Here is a 20,443-nt window from a genome sequence, read left to right as displayed (position 1 = left end):
GCTCTTCCTGCCTCATCATCACCCATACAGCCATCAGCCACATTCTAAGCCATTTATTCAACAATCCTATGTCTTAGACTGCTTTCTGCCCCCAGACTAGGCCCTCATTATTCCTGGCATGGGGCCATACAACTTGATAAAGCCACCCAGGGTCCAGCAGTCTGTGGTCACAATGTTAGTGGCTACAACCGTTTCATCTGCCGCCGTTCCTGTCGGCGCTGCCTTTTCTCATTGTGCTCTGGCGCTGGGGCACCACTGTCTGCTGTGAACCAAGGGCCCAGCACATTTACCCAAAGGAGGTAAAGGGCCCGTCCTGGAGCCTAAGAGAGAAAAGGTAACTTAAAGCCAGGTTCAGAATATGAAAAAAGAGAAGGGTTAGATGCCCCAGCCCCTCCTTAGGAGCCCAACAACGCACGCACCAGAAGCCAGAAGGACCAGATGTAGAGGGAAAAGCAGCTGAGCACCTGCACGATGGCTGTCAGCAGAATCACATCCTTAAGGTGCCTGTGGATAGAAGGGAGACTGCAAGGGCCAAAAATAGTAGATGGATCTCAATTCAGCTCTCACCCTCTTCAAGCTGCAGGTAGCTGTGGGTCTTGGGCTATCTGGGCCCCAGCACCACAGCCTTGGGGCCGCTCACCTGGGCTGGCTGCGGGGGACACTCACTCTGCCATGCCCTGCTCCATGTTGAGGTCCATTCCACCATCCATCAGGGCCCCATCCTCAGAGAAGGCTGCCCGTGCCATTGAGCTCATAGAGTGGTAGCTGGCCCCATATACCGCCAGACTAAAGACCAGGGCCAACTGCAGAAAAAAAATGGGGTATCAAAGGCCCGCCATTGACCCTATGTGCTCACTTCCCAGGATGGGGAACACTTACCCAGGCCCAAAGTGAGGCAGATGAGTAGAAGACGACCAAGGTCACAAGACAGTAAATGGCCTGCAAGCAGACAAAGGATCAGGCTGGAATCAAAAGCTGCCCTAAGCCACAGACCTCCCTTGACTGACCAAGGGTTAGGCCAGACTGTGGAAGGAGACAGGTTGTTTCTTATAGGGTTGGGGAAGAAGGGGTCTGCTCCCCAAGTCTTGAGTACCCATACTACCCTCTGACATATCGGCCTAAGAAAGCAGCCTCTCGCCTGACCAGGCAGTGGCACAGTGGATAGAGCCTCGGACTGGGATGCGGAAGGACCCAGGTTTGAGACCCCGAGGTCGCCAGCTTGAGCGCAGGCTCATCTGGTTTGAGCAAAAGCTCACCAGCTTGGACCCAAAGTTGCTGGCTCAAGCAAGGGGTTACTCGGTCTGCTGAAGGCCCGCGGTCAAGGCACATATGAGAAAGCAATCAATGAACAATTAAGGTGTCGCAATGCGCAACAAAAAACTAATGATTGATGCTTCTCATCTCTCCGTTCCTGTCTGTCTGTCCCTATCCTTCTCTCTGACTCTCTCTCTGTCTCTGTTAAAAAGAAGAAGAAGAAAGCAGCCTCTATATTTGGAGTGGAAAGGCTCTAGTCCATCCTCATTCTATTTTTGTTTTGTTTTAGCTACTCAACATTTTCTCTGTATAGGATTGATTTTCTTTTTTTTTCCCCCCAATGATTTGATGGGGAGAAGGGGAGAAGGGAAGAATGGGGAGAGGGAGGGAGAGAGAGAAGCATCAACATGTTCCACTTAGTTGTTCCATTTAGCTGGGTACTCACTGATTGCTTCTCACATGCGCTCTGACCAGGGAGAAATCTCAGTGCGCTGGGATAATGCTTCATCCACTAAGCCACCCTGCCAGGGCCTTTTTTTTTTTTTTAATTGAAATTTTCTTCTGAAGACTTGACTCTCACATACCACCACCGTGGCCACTGCGACCAGAGTTGAGGGCTGTGGGACCTTGGGTAGGCACAGAAACAAAGAGGTAAGCACTTACATTGGCCCCCAGTATGATCCGCAGGTAGAACTTCAGGGTCTCTCTGTTCTCTTCATATATCTGCTTCTTCCCTCTTGTTCCCACTTTGCCCTTGGGCTGCAGAAGGGCGATGAGACGCCTGTCAGAGCCCTCCTCAGCAGGGTCCTCCTCACCCTCCACCCGGTCTGGTTAGCTACAGAGTTTCAGCTGCACCTCAGCCAGTTCCCTAGAGTGCTCCAACCTAGCACAATTCTTGGATGTCCACCCGTTCTCCAGTCAATCCTGCTTAGGGCTGAAACTATCTTTCCAACAATCCCTGCTGTCACTGTTTCGTGCACTCTCTCGAACAATCCAACACTAGGCTGATACCGCCTGGCTTCCCTGGTAAGGTCCAGCTTTGGGAGATGCCTGAGTGGCGTTGAACAGCGCCCCTCTCCAGCCTCCGCTGGAGTAGACCAGGATCTCGGCTGACGCCCACAGCCTGCAGGCCCCTCAGATCTTCGGCAAACTCTGGTACTATGTGATACTGATGCCTACCCCCACTCGGACACCAGTGCTGGTAAGTCCTGCACCGCTCCCTTCCACCCTCCTCGCTCTAGTACGGTCCGGCCACTGAATGGCGCCTCCCTCTGGTCGACCTGCTTCTCTAGATGTCCTTCCTTCCTTTGTTCTCATTCTCCTATCCATGGGAGCGCTCTGCCGATGTGGACCCCAACCTTCCCGGGAGCCCTCCTTACCGCCATGGTGCAATGCAAAGAACCGGCCAGGGAAACAAGGGACAGAGAACGAAACTGCGGTCACTAGGTACCACATCGGCACCACAGGCACTTCCGGTGCAGATTCAAATCGTCATCAACTGGGACAGAGGTGGGTGGTCCACTTCCTCTCCTAGGCCCGCCCCCCAGAGTCAGTGAGACTACACTTCCCAGAAGCCTTGCGAGGGGGCGGAGGCGGCAGGGATGCGATGGCGGAGTCGCTGCCCCTGGAGGTGAGAAGAGACCGCCCTCAGGCCTAGCTCCGGCCAGGCCCCGCCCTCGGGGTCCCGGGCTGTGGGGAGGGGCTGTCAGACAGCTCGCAGGGTCCTCCTACCAGGCGGAAACGACCGCTGGGGAGATCGTAGGACCTACAAGTTAATGGGTAACGTCCCTTTAGTTTGGGGGACATCCTCTTCTTCCCCCCTAGCCCCAGGAATGGCCGTTCTGTCCCCTCAGAGAGGACAGGGCCTCTGCCTACCCACCTTCTTTTGAAATGGCTGACCCTACCCCTCTGTTCTGGAAGATGTCTGCTCTATCCCATCCTACCCGAAGGGTAACTGATCTTATCCTCATTGGCCCCTTGAGTTGATCGTTCCATTTCCTACACCTCCACCCAGGGAGATGGCTGTCCCCTCCCTCTGGCGTTGGTAGACCGACTACCCCCTCCCATCAACTCCGGGCTTGGTCGCTGAGCTCTGTCAGGGAAGAAAGGCCTACTCCCCATTCCCTTGACCTCTAGTAATGGCCGCCTCTACCTCCTTGGCCCCAAGCAATGTTCGCCCTTCCTTAGCCTGGAGCAAGACTGCTCTGTGGCCATTGTTCAGAAAGCAATAACGGGTTTTGTCCCCACTGGACTCTCTTGGGATGGCCCCTCCATCCCTTTTGCCCTGAGAGTTGTTCGCTCCTTCCTACTGCCGACAGCAGATGGCACTCTTTCCCCATCAGCCCTGGAATGGTGCTCCTAACCCCCTAGCAAAAATAGGACTGCTCCCACCCCGTTGAACTACCTGCCATCTCATCCTTTCTTTCCTTGGCCCCAGAGGATATCTACTTCATCCCCATAGACCCCAGGAATAACCAGTCATATCTCTAATGGCTCCTTGAGATAGGGTTCATAGGATGGCCATCCCATCCTTGTCACTGGTTCCTCTAGAAAAGCCACACCCTGTCTCTTCTCAAAGAATACCCTCGGTGAGGACTGGTGTTTTTACCTCTGCCTTTGATCCTTGGGTTGGCTGCTAAGCCCTATAGAAGACAGGATGGGCGCTATCGTAGCTGAGACAAGCTTCCCTACCTCCCCCTGGGGTTGGGGGTCTGGTCATTCCCAATACTCATCAGTGTTCTCTTCCTGGTTTCTAGCCTCCCTGGCCCAGAAGGCTGTTCTCCTCAGTCATTCTCAATAATTGATCTACTTTATGTCCCCAACTTGAGTAAACCTTTGGTGAAAATAGAGGTAGAAGACTATCCATCCTTAAGTCAATCCAGTAAGTTTTGGCTGAGCACCTTCTGTGTGCTAGGGATAAGAGAGGAGAAGACATCAGAATGGACTGATGAGGTCAAGCTGAAGGAAGGGCATTCCAGGAAAGAGGCCCACATAGGCAAAGGAACTAGACATGCTGTGTTTGTAGGACAGTGAGAAGACTGGAGTTGGGAAGCTCTGGGATCAGAACCCCAGCTGAGTATGGAGGCCTGACAGTGCTGACCCAAGAGTGGAGAATTTGTCCTGAGGGTACTGGGATACCCAGAAGGTTTTTATCAGGGGTGTGCTGAGACTGAAAACTACTTTTTAGGAAAATTAACCTTGCTGAAGTGTACAGAATGATTAGCAAGGAAGAGCCTGGAGGCCAGAGGGTCTGGTAGAAGATTGTGAAAGGAATCCAGGTTTGGAATGATGAAAATTTGGGCTACTTTTCAAAGATAGAAATATTAGTAACAGCAGTCCAACAACCATTTAGGGAACACCTACTAGGTGTCAAGCACACATATCTATTAAGTTCATATATATATATAATTATAGGTCTATAAATATAGATATGTAAATATAATTATCACTTAATCCCTATGACTATGACCTGGATTTTTTTTTTATTTTTTTATTTTTTGTATTTTTCTGAAGCTAGAAACGGGGAGGCAGTCAGACAGACTCCTGCATGCGCCCGACCGGGATCCACCCGGCATGCCCACCAGGGGGCGATGCTCTGCCTATCTGGGGCATTGCTCTGTTGTGACCAGAGCCATTCTAGCGCCTGAGGCAGAGGCCATAGAGCCATCCTCAGCGCCCGGGCCAACTTTGCTCCAGTGGAGCCTTGGCTGCGGGAGGGGAAGAGAGAGACAGAGAGGAAGGAGAGAGGGAGGGGTGGAGAAGCAGATGGGCGCTTCTCCTGTGTGCCCTGGCTGGGAATCGAACCCAGGACTCCTGCACACTAGGCCGATGCTCTACCACTGAGCCAACCGGCCAGGGCCTGGATTTTCTAATATCCCCATTTTACAAGTATGGAAATTGAGGCTCAGAGAAGTCATGTAACTTGCCTGAGGTCACACAGGTTACTCAGCTAGGAAGTAGTGGAGTTGGGATTTGAATGAGTCTAAGTTAGCCGGCCTAAAGCCTATGCTTTACATCTGGTTGAGAGCAAGAGACAGAAGAGCATGATAAGTACAAAATATTATCAAGTTCTTCAGACAAGATGCACTGTTGGCATTGAAGCTCAGGTCTGGAAAGTTGGAAGCTGAGTCCCCTTTGGACTGAGGGCAGAATATGAATTCTGGTTGAGATGAAGGTGATGGTAAATACAGTATTTGGATGAAGCCTTCTGTGGACAGTTGGCAACACTGGACTAGCACATGAGTAAGACAATATGGGAATATTGGATTGTTGGTTAATGGTATAGAAGTAACTGTTGGAGCCATGCAACTGAATTCATATTATCCTAGAAGGTAAACAGATGAAAAGACCCAGGTCTGAGCCTGGGGAACCACAGAAGAATCCAGGAACAGCAATTGGAGTGGTGAGTGGGGCTCTACAAAACACATAGGAGTTAAGGAAGGAAGGTTTCAGGAGAAAAAAAAAAGAGTTAATAATCTGATCATTCCTGGCTTCACAGTCTTTTCCCTCCCCAGTTCTCTATAATGGGGCCTCCCTTCTCACCCCCGCCCCAGCCTCATAGAGCATAAGTGGAGTGAGGGCCTGAGACCCCTAAGCTGAGTCTCTCTGGGATCATATCTTATCAGCTGAGAAGGCAAGTTGGCAGTGGAGAAGATGGGAAAAGAGTGGGTTCCCAGAGCTGACCTGCGATGGCAGGAGGAAGGGGTATAGCTTCCTGAAAATCAGAGGGGGAGAACCTAACTTTCTGTGTTCTAGATCCTGTACAGGACAGGTTACTGTTCTTTTTTTAATTTTTATTTTTTACAGAGAAAGAGAGTGAGTCAGGGAGAGGGATAGACAGGGACAGACAGACAGGAACGGAGAGAACGGAGAGAGATGAGAAGCATCAATCGTTAGCTTTTCGTTGCGCATTGCGACACCTTAGTTGTTCATTGATTGCTTTCTCATATGTGCCTTGACTGTGGGCCTTCAGCAGACTGAGTAACTCCTTGCTGGAGCCAGCAACCTTGGGTTCAAGCTGGTGAGCTTTTTTTTTTGCTCTAACCAGATGAGCCCACACTAAAGCTGGCGACCTCGGGGTCTCGAACCTGGGTCCTCTGCATCCCAGTCCAACGCTCTATCCACTGTGCCACTGCCTGGTCAGGCAAGTTACTGTTATTTAATTCTCACAATAACCCGTTTAAATCTCACTACAGTTGCCGTTTCACAGATAAGGAAAACAAAGCTCAGAGAGGTCAGTTGGTAAAGTAAACATTTGAATTAGGTTTATCTGGTCCCAATGCCCAGTCTCTTTTTACCAAACTGAGCAGAAAGTTTGGTTTGCATTAGTACAAAGTTGCATCTAGACAGCGCTTAGGAAAGGCTTGTTCACAGTAAAGATACTAAGGAGATGGAGAGAGGCGTGAAGACTGTGAAGCTTAGGATCCAAGATGAACTAGAAGCCAGTGCTCTAGTCACTTCCAACCTACTACGCTATCAGCGAGAGAAAGTCCCCAAGGCCCCCAGCTCTAACGGCCTGCCATGCCCTGTTTTTTCCCCTCAGATGCTGACATATATTCTGAGATTTCTGCCCTTGTCAGATCAGAAAGAGGCCTCCCTTGTGAATCGGGCTTGGTACTGTGCAGCCCAGAATGTCCTTCGGGAGGTAAGGTGCTCACCCTCACCTGGCCCATTCTCAGTCGTCTCACATGTCAGCTTGCACATGGCCCTGCTCATCTATCATCCATCCATTTATTCATCATACATATTCACACATACATTACATTTGTACATCCTTGGCTCTGGCTACAGTGCTAGAACTATACAGATGAATAAGACATAGCCCCTTCCCCAAGGAGCCCAGAGTCCAGTAGAGGAGACAAGTGATCAGATATCATGTGCTCAGAGCTGTGACACTGGAATGAACGGTGCAATGGGAACGTGAGAAAGGACATCCACAGGAGACCAGCCGCAGAGGGGAGGGCTTCCTGAAGGAATAGGGTGAGGATACTAAGACTGGTAGCAGAACAGGTGAAGGCACCACGGTGTGAAATAGTTCTGGAAATGACCATACAAGTGCCCTGCGACCAGAACTTAGATGTGTGGGAGAAGGGGTGGGAGATCAGACTACAAGCTGGCAGGTGTGCCAGGTGGCTCCACTGGGGCTTTCCCCTGGTTACCATCCTGGGCCTTTAAAGGAATGTTAAGGCTGCAGAGTGACAGGGTGATTTGTGTCTTAGAACTCTGCAGCGCAGAGCGGGCTGGAGGGGGAGAGTCAGCGTGTAGGGAGACAGCCCAGCTAGGAGGAGAATGCAGACATCTGTCCTAGTTTGAAAGGCAAATGGTAACTCTGTTTCAATTTTTACTTCTTTGATTATTACTGAAGTTAAACAGTTTTCTCATTAACTGACTATTTTTATTTCCCTGTTTTGTTTATTCATGTTCTTTATCCATTTAACTGTTGGGGTCCTAGTATTGATATTTTTCTTACCTATTTGTATGAACTTTTTATACATTAAAGAGATTAATCTTTTACATATTTATTGAAATATATTCCTAGTATGTTTGCCTTTTAATTTGACTTGTAGATTTATGTTTATTTATGACATACAGAAGTTAAATATCTGTGTTGTTGACTTGGGGCATCCTTTTCTTTCGTATTTCTTCCATGGCTTTTTAAACTTACAGATCCCTTGCCTCTTCAGAGATTTGATAAATATACACTTATGTGTTTCTTCTATTTTTTTTAATTAGACTTTATTTTTTAGAGCAGTTTTAGGCTCACAGCAAAATTGTTTCTTCTGCTTTATAGTGTGAATCTTTATATTAACTGTTTTTATTGGAGAAATTATTTTGATTTATGCTACGAGGTAGAAGCTAAACTGATTTGTTTTCAATAAGCCCAAATACAATTTCTGTATAACCTTCCCTTCCCCTCCCCTGCTGGATTAGAATCCTCCTCTGTCATGCCTGTTGTCGAGTTCTCTATCCAGTGTCACTGAGCTTACTGTCTAAAGGAATTTGATGTGGACTTGTCTAAAACTTGAAGTGGAAGATAGCTAGGTGGTACAGTCTAGTTGGTAGTTGGATTTCTGGGTGAGGAATCTAAGAGCAGAGTCCAGACAATGATTATACATTTGGGTGGCATTAGAGAATGGGTGGGAGTTGAACCATGGGTGAAGTAAGTTCCCTCGGGGAGAGCCTAAAGAGCCAAAAGGACAGCAGGCCAGGGAGGATGAACCGCCCAAGGGCATGGAAAGGAGGAGGAGCCTACGGGGGGGGGGGGGCTGCGGAGGGCCCAGACGTCAATGGCAGAGAGCATTTCAATGCCAAGTGAAGTATAACAGTGTCACATCCCATGAAGAGCCTAGAAAATAAAGAACAGATAGTGACCTTTGATGTTTGGCATCAAGGGAGGTCACCAATGGCTTCAACAACATTTGACATCTGGGGGACAGGGCAGCCAGATGGATTGAGGGGTGAATGAGAGTAGAAAGGGAATGTAGAGCAACCTCACTGCCAAGCAACTTTCCCACAAAAGGAAGGAAATAAATTGGGCAGTAATGAGAGGTTGAGGTTGGTTTGACAAAAGGATTTTAATTGGGAGAAATCTCAAACGTGTTTACGTGCTGAGGAGTCACTAGAGGTGGAGTGAATGTCAGGAGGAGAGGTCGGGAATGGCGGATGCCACCTGAGGTGGTGGAAGAGGCAGGCTTCAGAGTGCAAGGCCTGGTCTTTGATAATCCTATGATAATCCAGATGGAGAGGATGTCATCTCTCCTCCCCAGGCATTGTAGGAGTGGGAGTGGCAATATGGAGCCAATAGCCTAGGAAGTTCCTCAGAGACTAGCGGCCTCTTTGCTCAGTGAATTTGAAGGCCAAGTTGTCTTGGGGGAGTAAGAAGAAAAAGTGGAAGCTGGGGCCTCAGCGGAGAGGTTTGGGATATTTACAGGGCAGAAGGAACATGGAAAGTCACATGGAAGGGCCTCACACACTTGCATGTTGATGTTGCCTCTCTGTGCCTAGCACTGTGCTGGGCCCTGGGGGTATAGGACTGGGGAAAACATAGCGTTCAGGCATTGGTAGTGAGAGGAAAACAGCAAAGTCAGAACGAGAGGACAGGCCCTGGCCAGGTTCGCAAAGGTTGTGGGTTCAATCACCGGTCAGGGTACAAATAAGAATCAACCAATGGCCTGACCAGGCGGTGGCGCAGTAGATAGAGCATCAGACTGGGATGCAGAGGACCCAGGTTCGAGACCCCGGGGTTGCCAGCTTGAGCGCAGGCTCATCTGGTTTGAGCAAAAACCCACCCGCTTGAACAGTTGCTGGCTCCAGCAAGGGATTACTTGGTCTGCTGAAGGCCCGCGGTCAAGGCACATATGAGAAAGCAGTCAATGAACAACTAAGGTGTTGCAACATGCAACGAAAAACTAATGATTGATGCTTCTCATCTCTCTCTGTTCTTGTCTGTCTATCCCTGTCTATCCCTCTCTCTGACTCTCTCTCTGTCTCTGTAAAAATAAATAAATAAATAAATAAATAAATAAATAAATAAATAAATTTTGAATTAAAAAAAAAAGAATCAACCAATGAATGCAAAAATAAGTGGAAAAACAAAACAATGTTTCTCTCTCTCTTTCCCCTGTTCCTCTCTCTTTAAAATCAATAAAATAAAATAAAAATTTAAATGAGAGGATAGGGTGCTGTCCTCAAAGTCTTGTAAGGCACACAAGGGATGTGAGCAAGGACTCAGAAAAGATTTTATGGATAGGGATACTTAGGACGAGTCTTGAAAAAAGAATAAATATTTGCTAAATAGACAAATAGGTGTAGGTGAGGGATGAGATCCCCACTCACACACACCCAAACCCGAAAAGCAGCTGAGCAGAGGCTTGGCGGCATGAGACAGTGGTCGGAAGTGGATATTCCCAGAGCTGGGTGGGGGGTGCAGGCATGGGAAGGCTGAGGCCGGAGAGTAGGCAGGGGACTGACATAAAAGGGCTCAAATGCCAGCCAGGAAGCTCAGCCTCTGTCCTATGAAGTGAACCATCAGAGGGTCTGAAGGGGGACAGTTTGCCCTCTGTGAGGATCACTATGGCAACAATTCCAAGGACAAATGGAGCCAGACAGACTGGAGACCAGGACCCACCCAGTGCTATAATAAATTTGTGAGAGCCCTGGCTGGTTGGCTCAGCGGTAGAGCGTCGGCCTGGTGTGCGGAGGACCTGGGTTCGATTCCCGGCCAGGGCACATAGGAGAAGCACCCATTTGCTTCTCCACCCCCACCCCCTCCTTCCTCTCTGTCTCTCTCTTCCCCTCCCGCAGCCAAGGCTCCATTGGAGCAAAGATGGCCCGGGTGCTGGGGATGGCTCCTTGGCCTCTGCCCCAGGCTCTAGAGTGGCTCTGGTCGCAGCAGAGCGACCCCCCAGAGGGGCAGAGCATCGCCCCCTGGTGGGCAGAGCGTTGCCCCTGGTGGGCGTGCCGGGTGGATCCTGGTCGGGCGCATGTGGGAGTCTGTCTGACTGTCTCTCCCCGTTTCCAACTTCAGAAAAATACAAAAAAAAAAAATTTGTGAGAGGTAATAAGGCAGAAAAGCAGCAAGGCGGGAGCAGAGGAACATGTGGCAATCTATCAAGGAGATGGGACGGAAGGGACTTTGGTCACCGGATGCAGGGGAGGAGTCTAGGATGACGCCCAGATTCCTGACTCGGCAACCTTGGTAGAGGGTGCTCAGGGTTTAGGGGGAGGGCAGGGCAGAGTTGGGCGAGAAGACAATGAATGCAGACTTGCATTCGTGTATCTGGAGAGAGGCCCGTCAGGTACCTGGCTGCCCAGCGGCTGCTGTTCTGGAGATGATGCGGACCATCACTAAAGTAGTGGTAATGGGGTGAGGCGCAGTCGGCCAGGATGGGGAACAAGCAGGGGCAAGGGAGGGACGGAGGGAGAGAGTGGAACAAACTGTGGGAACCCACGTGCCTATGGAGCGGGTCTTTCTCTCCTTTGGTGACCCCAAAAGAGGCAGAAGGTAGGAGCAGAACCATGAGGGCAGAATTGCAGAACCCTCAGTGGGAGGTAGCTTTAGGGGGAGACTGGCCATCCATAAGGGGTGGTATGGAGAGAGCACACTGTGGGAGGTCTGCAGAGGAGCACCAGATGCTGCTGGGTTGGTCACTGTGAAGAACTCAGGACATCTCAGCTTCTGCCCTCCTCTGCCTTCTCCTGCCCAAGGTGTTTGTTTATAAAGACCTGGAAGTCTAACTCCTCTAGAGACTAAAATCCCTGGGTTCCAGGACCTATGTTTTCTTGAAGGCCTTCTAGAGAACAGAGATGTGCTAGCTTTGGATTTCTGTACCAGCAGACAAGGGGCCCTTTCTCTATCAGACGCCTGTCCAAGTCTGCACACAAGCCTGCAGCCTCAGCTCAGGATTCAGGAGGTACAACAAAATTCCAGCCTGTCGCAATGAAAGGACATGTGTCACTTTTAGCAGGTGTAGGGCATTTCCCAAATGACTTTGCATTTACTCTTAAGATACCAGCATTGGGAAAGAAGGAGACCAGGGGTTAGTTGGCCCCTCTGTAGTTAGGGCAGCTAAAACTGGAGAAGGTACCCTGGCAGTCCTCTCCTGAGCTTCTAGAAGCATCTTTCTAGGGCCCAGGAAGGGGGGCTTTGCTATGCCAGGGCCAAAGACAAGAACCCAGGTGCCGGCTCCTTCCGCCTGCTGCTCTGCCCCCCACAGATCATACATACATATCCCTAAAAGGCTGCTGCTGGGCTCCTGCACTTTGAGTCCAGACTAGACCACCTGAGTGATGACTTAGAGGCTGCCCCTCTCCACATGGTGGGGAGCAGGGAGGCGGGTGAGCTGGAAGTCCTTAGGCCAGGCCCTGCCCCTTTACCTACCCAGTGGTTTTTGTTACTACGAGCCAGCTCTGGGCTTGGACCCTGGACTGCAGTTCCTTCCCACAGCTATTTGTCTAGCTTGTTCATAGGGAGGCAGTTGGAAAGGGGAGAACATTCCTGTCCCACTGGGCTCAGGAAGGAAGGAGAAAAAGGAAGACCGAAGGCAGGCGGAGCTGGGGCCTGTGGGATAGCCTGTGACTGAGGGGCGAGTGCTGCCTGGGTGGGCCAGCGGCAGACTCTACTCCCCCAGCCGTAGTTCACTCCATGCAGCATCTGGTTGGCTCGTCTGGTATTCGGGGCTCTGAGGCCTGCTTTACCTCTCCTTTCTAAAACCTCCTCCCTGATCTTTTCATCACCCTCCCCACCCTCACTGGTTACTGAGAGAGGGACCCAGTTCCTTGGGAGCCCCCACTACCCCACTGTGTCCCCGAGCGCTCCTCTCATCCACAGTGACCACATTCAGGGGATGGGGTGTGGAAAGTGAAGCTGGTTTTACCCTCGATTCCTGTGGAAGCAGTCGGGAGCTGGTCCTCATCACTTACCACCTGCTCCTTCCCATGATGACAGCCATGGTGGCCATAGGTGGCTGCTTCTCTCTGGCAGAAGCCAGGTGGTTCTTCCACCCCTGAGGATGAGCTCCATGTGTCTTCCTGGGAGGGTCCTGTTGATCAGTATCTTGCAGGAGCGCTATTGTCATTTCTACCTTTCTGCTTCCCTTCAAAGATGTACTGGGTTCAGCAGGAACCATGAGCTTGTTCTTACTGCTGCTGGCAGGGCAGCTTCTTCAGGGAGCTTGCTTTTCTACATCAGGATTGTGTTAGTACCTTACGATAAGAGCCTTCTTTGAGTACCACTTGCCTTCAACTTGGAAATCTTCAGGCGTAGAGAAATAGGGCTAGGATTTTTTTTTTTTAATTTTTTTTTTTTTATTTATTCATTTTAGAGAGGAGAGGGAGAGACAGAGAGAGAGAGAGAGAGAGGAGAGACAGAGAGAGAGAAGGGGGGAGGAGCTGGAAGCATCAACTCCCATATGTGCCTTGACCAGGCAAGCCCAGGGTTTCGAACTGGTGACCTCAGCATTTCCAGGTCGACGCTTTATCCACTGCGCCACCACAGGTCAGGCAGGGCTAGGATTTTTTAAGCCAAGCCCTCTTCTTTTGGCCACAGACCTGTTCCACAAAGACCTGTACCCCCTGCCCTTTGGCTCTCTCTGGCACGAGGTTGGGAAAGGTTTTATGAAATATCTCCTTAGCTGGGGGCTACCCAAACTCCTACACAAACCAGCTTATTCCCACAACGACTTAGCCCTGAACTGATCCTCTGCCCCCACACTGTGTGCGCTAACTCTCATTCCCCAGCTCCCCCTACAGCAAGGCCAGCTCAATTCCTCAGTGCCTCTGAGACTCATTCTCTTCATTCCAGCCCCTAGAAATGGAGGCTTTTCGTTCCTTACCTGGATGTGATGGACCCTCAGGGACGATCCTCAGGGATCATATCATGAACTCTGGAGCCTGTGGAGCTCACATGTGTTAGCGCGTGCGCACATATGCATGATGAATGCACCCATTTTCACTTACACACAAAACCCATTTTTGCAAACATTCTTTTTTTTATTTTTCTGAAGTTGGAAATGGGGAGGCAGTCAGACAGACTCCCGCATGCACCCGACCGGGATCCACCTGGCACGCCCACCAGGGGGTGATGCTCTGCCCATCTGGGACGTTGCTCTGTTGCAACCAGAGCCATTCTAGCGCCTGAGGCAGAGGCCATGGAGCCATCCTCAGAGCCCAGGCCAACTTTGCTCCAAAGAAGCCTTGGCTGTGGGAGGGGAAGAGAGAGACAGAGAGGAAGGAGAGGGGGAGGGGTGGAGAAGCAGATGGGCGCTTCTCCTGTGTGCCCTGGCCGAGAATCAAACCTGGGACTCCTGCACGCCAGGCCGACGCTCTACCACTGAGCCAACCGGCCAGGGCCTGCAAACATTCTTATGGCTGAGACACTAAAGCCACCAGGGGACCTTGGCCTCACTAACTGCCCCAGACCTCAGTCATCTGGGCCACAGGGGGTTGTGGTGAGTGGCACCTGCCTCGCTTCTTCCCACTTTCAGTTCTGAGGGCTATTTATATGTTCCAGAGAAAGTAGGGGAGGCTGGTTGCTTAACTGATGCCAAGGGCTGAGTCCATGGTCTCAGGGCCACCTTCCAAAATCTCAAAGGTTGGGGGTATAGCATAATTTGTCCTCCTGCTCCCTGGAGGCTCCTCCTTCTATAGCTATCCATCCCCTGAGACCCAGTGTAACTTCCCCTCCCAGCTCACACTTCCCACTAGCACCCCTCAACCACACATAAACCACATACTACAGGGGGTCCCCTTGTAGAAGGGCCCTTTCCTGACCTGCCCTCAGCCTCTCCTCAGCAACTTGCCACCAGACCTGATGCCTAGCACCCTCTGAGGCCAGAGGACTAACCCAGGCCTGTTGCTGCCCTTCAGATGAATGTGCGCTACAACATTCCAGTGTGCTCGGCCTCCCTCCCAGCCATCAAGAGCCTGGGCCTTAGGGGCATCTCCTGCATCAGTCTGACCAACCTGGATGGCTCGCCAGTTTCACAGCAGGTGTTGCAGTCTGTTGCCTACCACCTGGGCCCACACTTGCAGAGCTTGTCCCTCGGTGGGGGTAGCCCCACAGAGGCCTCCTTTGTGGCCTTGCTCTTGGGCTGCCCAGCCTTGCGTAGCCTTGACCTCAGTGGCTGCAACAGCCTCTTCACATCAGGCATGCTGCTCGCTCAGCCCGAGACGGCACAGCAGGTCCAGCAGGCGCTGAGAGGCCTTCGCGAGCTCAGCCTGGCTGGCCTGCGAGACCTGGTCGACCTCAGCTTCAACCGGCTCAGCAGCTGTGCCCCCAGCCTGGAGCGCCTCTCCCTGGCCTACTGTCACCTCACCTTCAAGCCAGGTCCAGCCAGGGGCTCCCTCAGCCCCCAGGACTCCTCCCCCTCCCAACTCTCCTTCCACAACCTGCTGCAGTTCTTGAAGGAGCGGGCTGGTAGCCTGCGCGCCCTGGACCTGAGTGGCACTGGCTTGCCACCCGAGGCCCTGCAGGCCCTTGGCCAGGTGGCCGGGCTACAGCTGCAGGAGCTGAGCCTGCAGAACTGCCAGGACCTCTCCACAGAGGCTGTGGCTGCCCTCTGCCACCAGCAACCAGGCTTGACCTCCCTGGACCTCAGCGGCTGCTCAGAACTGGCTGACCAGGCACTGGTGGCTGTGAGCCGGGGCCTGCAGCACCTACAGCGCCTGAGCCTGAGGAAGCTACAGCGGCTGACAGATGCGGGGTGTACAGCCCTGGGGGCCCTGCGAGAGCTGCGGAGCCTGGACATGGCTGACTGCTGCCTGGTGAGCGGGCGGGGACTGGCCCAGGCCCTGGGCTCTGTGCGTGGAGCTCCACCTGCACTGGCCACCCTCAGCCTGGCCTATTGCTCCTCACTCAAGGTGAGCCTACTCTCCCCGCCACCCATCGCTAGGACCACGGGCTGGGGACACGGGGAATATGGCACCAGGGAGGCACTGCCGGTGTTTGTGTCCAAGGAATAGTGCTGAACTGAACTCAGGACCCAGTCTGAGAGGGGAAAGGAGCCCAGACAAGACAGCGAGGCTGCCAGCACTCCGCCCGCAGCTCCCACTGTGGCCTCAGGTAGAGGGAGGCCAAGAGGCCAGGCTGGCCCAGCCCACGAGGTGGCATACGCCTTGCTTGCCTGTGCTCAGTGGCCACTGCAGTCCGAAGGGCTATGGAGGGCGGGTGTTCTAGAGACAAGGAAGGCTGGTGAAAGGAGGTGACAGACCTGAACCCTGTGGGGAAGGGGCACTGAGGTTACATCGAAGAGGCTCCTCAGGCAGGGCCCGAAGAAGGTAATGTGATGTGGGAGCAGCAAGGTCACTTTTTGGCTGAAGCCAGTCTCTTCCGTGGGGCTCAGCCCTGTCCCTCTGGGTGGTAGTGCCAGTCTTCTTAGTGAGTTATTCCTTCAGTCTGTCGATGTGACCAGGTATTCCCAACCTGAAAACCGTCTCTCAGCCTTTTCCCCACGGTGCCTCTCTTCCTCTGCCCGACTGCATCTTCCTCAGCCACTGCGTCTCTTAGCTAGACTCCGGCCTCACATGCTCGTGTCTCTGCATCCCTCTACACACCAGTCTCCTCTGTTCTGCCCTTAGCTCCAGTTCCTCCCACCGCAACTGCTTCTGCCAGGTCCTGTGCCCACTGTGACCTCACAGTTCTGTTTCAAACTCGAGGGAACATATCTGATTGTGTCAGTGGGGTCAGATGTCCACAACTAGCCCAATAAGCTGTGGTTGGAGGGCAGCCTCAGCCCACCCCTTCAGCAGGGACTGGGAGCACAATCAGGGCAGATACCTTAGAAATTTCCACCTGCGGCCCTGGCCGGTTGGCTCAGCGGTAGAGCGTCGGCCTGGCGTGCAGGAAACCCGGGTTCGATTCCCGGCCAGGGCACATAGGAGAAGCGCCCATTTGCTTCTCCACCCCCCGCCTCCTTCCTCTCTGTCTCTCTCTTCCCCTCCTGCAGCCAAGGCTCCATTGGAGCAAAGATGGCCCGGGCGCTGGGGATGGCTCCTTGGCCTCTGCCCCAGGCGCTAGAGTGGCTCTGGTCTCGGCAGAGCGACGCCTTGGAGGGGCAGAGCATCACCCCCCTGGTGGGCAGAGCGTTGCCCCTGGTGGGCGTGCCAGGTGGATCCTGGTTGGGCGCATGCGGGAGTCTGTCTGTCTCTCCCCATTTCCAGCTTCAGAAAAATACAAAAAAAAAAAGAAATTTCCACCTGCATCTTCCTGCCCGAGTCAGTCTAGGCCTTTACTCCAGCACACTCCCCCTGGACCCCTACCCCCATGGCTCACCCCATCCACACGGACCTTTCACTGGCACAGTGACATCGTTGCTTCCCTCTGGGCACCCTCTGGTAGCTCCCTATTTCCTGTGGTGCCGGAACCTTGGGCAGAACCTTCCTAGTAACTCTTGCCAAGCCTGGTGACACAGGCTTGTTCTCTCCCCATTGTTCTCTCCCTTCTCCATTTTTCTCTTAGGACAGCTCAGTGCGCTCCCTGATTCCAGCGCTGGGCCCAAGTCTCAGGGTGCTAGACTTATCCTCTTGTTTGGCCCTCACCAACCAGACCCTGCAGACCATCTGCACCTACCTCCCTGCCCTCTCCGTCCTGCGCCTGGTCTGGTGCAAGGAGCTCCGTGACTGGGGGCTTCTGGGGCTGAGGGACCCAGGTCAGGAGCCAGCACAGGGAGCCCAGGTGTGGCATCTTCGAGGTCATGGAGGGTGGGGCGGTCCCTGGGCTCACCTGCCCTCCTGCCCCTCCTGAGTCTCTCTCTAGGAGCGTTTGAGAGCCAAACTCAGGAGGAGCTGAGGAGCAGGGGCCTCTTCCCACAGCCACACCGAGAGCTGGAGCATCAGGCCTTGAGCCCCAAGGACCCTTCTCCCCAGCCACAGGGCCCCTCCCTGCTCATGCTGCAGGCCCTGCAGGAGTTGGACCTCACAGCCTGCAGCAGGCTGACTGATGCCAGTGTGGCGAAGGTGTGGGGCTGGGGGTGTGGATAGGCTGAGGATCCCGGGGCTGGGGCTAGGGGCCTGGGCTGACCCACTTTTTGCTTGGAAAAAGTTCCTTTCTAACTGGCACCTGCTGTCTATGGCCTGTCCTTCAGCTGGGAGCGGGGGAAACTAGAAGAGTCCCAGACCCGGCTCTAGTGCCGTACTACACGCCATTCCCATACCCCCACCCTTGCAGGTGCTCCAGTTCCCCCAGCTGAGGCAGTTGTCACTGAGCCTGTTGCCGGCACTCACAGACAAGGGCTTGGTGGCTGTGGCCAGGGGCTGCCCTAGCCTGGAACTCTTGGTGCTGAGTCACTGCAACCTCCTCAGTGACGAAGGCTGGGCCCAGGCGGCCAGCTCCTGGCCCAGGCTGGAGCACCTCAACCTGTCCGGCTGCAGTCAGCTCACAGAGCAGTGAGTATCTGATGATGCCACAGAGGAGGGGCCGGGCTGGGACCCCACATCGGGTCAGGCACTCACACAGTGGCCTCCTTGCAGAACGCTGGATATTATTGGGCAGGCGTGCAAGCAGATCCAGATGTTAGATGTCTCCATGTGCCCTGGTATTGGCATGGCTGCCATCAGGCGATTCCAAGCTCAACGACCCCAGCTGACCTGTGTCCAGTCCCGCTTCGTGGGAGGGGCTGATCTGACCCAAACACTCTGAGGTCAGGTCAGTATGCAGCCCTGCAGCTGAGCCTCCGTAGTTCCTAGCCCTGGTTTTGACCTGGAGTTTAACTCCATGCCTCCTGTTTCCCTCTGCTACACACTCCAGAGCCCCTTCCCCAGGCTATAAATACCTCTGCTAGGACTGGAGGGGGGTTAATCCAGTCTGCCCCACAGCCCAACAGGGGCCTTTCCTGCTACAGGAGACTGCCACAGGCCCCTGGAAACGCAGGCTCCTGCTGTCCTGGTCAGGCCTGGGTCCAGAAGCCACAGGCCGATAGGTGATAGGCCTGATACCAGGGAGGAGCAGAGCCCATGCCCCTTGCCCTGCCCATTGCTCCCACCTAAGGCCTGTGCCCCACCTTGTCCCCTACAGGAGCTCCCCAGTCCCTTACCAGCACTGAACTTTAGCAGCCAAGCCACAGTCTGTTGTAAACCCAAACAAGATTAAAAATTCCAGATTTTGCCTGACCAGGTGGTGGCGCAGTGGATAGAGCGTCGGACTGGGATGTGGAGGACCCAGGTTCAAGACCGCGAGGTCGCCAGCTTGAGCGCAGGCTCATCTGGTTTGAGTAAGGCTCACCAGCTTGAGGCCAAGGTCACTGGCTCGAGTAAGGGGTCACTCGGTCTGCTGTAGCCCCCCCCCCCATCAAGGCACATATGAGAAATCAATCAATGGCCTGACCAGGCGGTGACGCAGTGGATAGAGCGTCAGACTGGGATACGGAAGGACCCAGGTTCAAGACCCCGAGGTCGCCAGTGTGTGCTTATCTAGTTTGAGCAAAGCTCACCAGCTTGGACCCAAGGTCGCTAGCTCGAGCAAGGGGTTACTCAATCTGCTGAAGGCCCGTGGTCAAGGCACATATGAGAAAGCAATCAATGAACTAAGGCGTCTCAACAAAAAACTGATGATTGATGCTTCTCATCTCTCCGTTCCTATCTGTCCCTATCTATCCCTCTCTCTGATTCTCTGTCTCTGTAAAAAAAAAAAAAAGAAAGAAAGAAATCAATCAATGAACAACTAAGGAACCACAACGAAGAATTGATATTTCTCATCTCTCCCTTCCTGTCTCTGTCCCTATCTGTCCCTCTCTCTGACTCTCTTTGTCTCTGCCACCAAAAAAAAAAAAAAAAAAAAAAAAATCCAGATTTTTACCTCCTTTTCTGGTTCTCAGAATAAAGGGTCCCTCCCCTCCCCACCTCAGTTGAAGCAGCCTAGCCTAGCCCAGCCCAGCCCAAGGACAATGGAAGAAACACCAGAGACAACTTCTTCCTCAGGGGAGGCCCAAAGCCCCACAGGTGCCCCCAGCAGGGCCCAGCTTCTCCTTCATATGGTGGGAGACTCAGAAAGCCGGAGGCCTCTCCCAGCATGAGCTCCCAGGCAGGTGCTGCAGCAAAGGCACATTGCCTTTGTATGCACTCGGCCCAGCCAGGCCCAGGAAACACACTGATGAATGATATAAGCGTCTAGAAGATCCTCTTCAGGGGGAAAAAAGGACAAGGAGGATAGCGAATAGCATCTCTGGGCAGGGTCATTAGAGGTCATCTAGTCAAACCTCTTAAACAGTACCAGTGAATTCTCGACAGCAGCTCTGAGAAAATCTGTCTGGCCCTCCATACATCCACCTACACTTTGTCCCTCTGCCTGTTCATGTTTCAGAAGCAGCCAGCCAGGCTGCCTGAGTGCCTGCTTTATGTGGGGATTAAGAGGTGACGAAGCTCTCCCAGCATCCAGGCCATTTGGGGAGGTAAATCAGCCGACAGACAGGGACAGCCCGGTGTGCTGGGTGTGTACAAATAGAGAAAGAAGCACCTGGGACCAGGAGCCCGGGGTAGCCATGAACGTAGCCTGGGAGGTCAAAAAGGACTTAAAGCAATGACAAAATGAGCAGAAAAGAGAGGAGGAGGCAATCAGGCAGAAGAGACTGGGAGTTACACATGGCAGGCCAGAGCTGGTGCTGGGTGTGAGGGTCCCGGCCCCAACAGGTGCAGGGAGGATGCCAGCATGGACCCAGCACCGAGAACCCTGCAAGCCACAAGCACACTGTTGGAAGAC

At 52.9% G+C, this 20,443-nt stretch overlaps 2 protein-coding genes across 2 annotated transcripts; one reads left to right on the top strand and one right to left on the bottom strand.

The window, feature by feature from the left end:
• Positions 1 to 38: 38 nt before the first annotated feature.
• On the bottom strand, positions 39 to 2,743 carry TMEM208 (transmembrane protein 208). Its single transcript, XM_066242833.1, has 6 exons — positions 2,634 to 2,743; positions 1,918 to 2,013; positions 880 to 939; positions 667 to 803; positions 420 to 504; positions 39 to 320 (listed from the first exon to the last, which is right to left on the bottom strand). Exons 1-6 carry the CDS (start codon positions 2,637 to 2,639, stop codon positions 183 to 185), a joined length of 522 nt encoding a protein of 173 aa, XP_066098930.1. The 5' UTR covers positions 2,640 to 2,743; the 3' UTR covers positions 39 to 182.
• A 92-nt stretch (positions 2,744 to 2,835) lies between these two features.
• Positions 2,836 to 18,849, top strand: LOC136313454 (F-box/LRR-repeat protein 2-like). The gene is made up of 7 exons (XM_066243833.1): positions 2,836 to 2,884; positions 6,797 to 6,898; positions 14,620 to 15,612; positions 17,210 to 17,399; positions 17,507 to 17,706; positions 17,918 to 18,135; positions 18,220 to 18,849. Exons 1-7 carry the CDS (start codon positions 2,861 to 2,863, stop codon positions 18,386 to 18,388), a joined length of 1,896 nt encoding a protein of 631 aa, XP_066099930.1. The 5' UTR covers positions 2,836 to 2,860; the 3' UTR covers positions 18,389 to 18,849.
• The last annotated feature ends 1,594 nt before the right edge of the window (positions 18,850 to 20,443 follow it).

This window comes from Saccopteryx bilineata, chromosome 9 (genome assembly GCF_036850765.1).
Source record: "Saccopteryx bilineata isolate mSacBil1 chromosome 9, mSacBil1_pri_phased_curated, whole genome shotgun sequence".
Classification (NCBI taxonomy): Eukaryota; Metazoa; Chordata; class Mammalia; order Chiroptera; family Emballonuridae; genus Saccopteryx; species Saccopteryx bilineata.
Note: the sequence above shows the minus strand (reverse complement) of the source record. Positions and strands in the feature narration are given on the sequence as shown.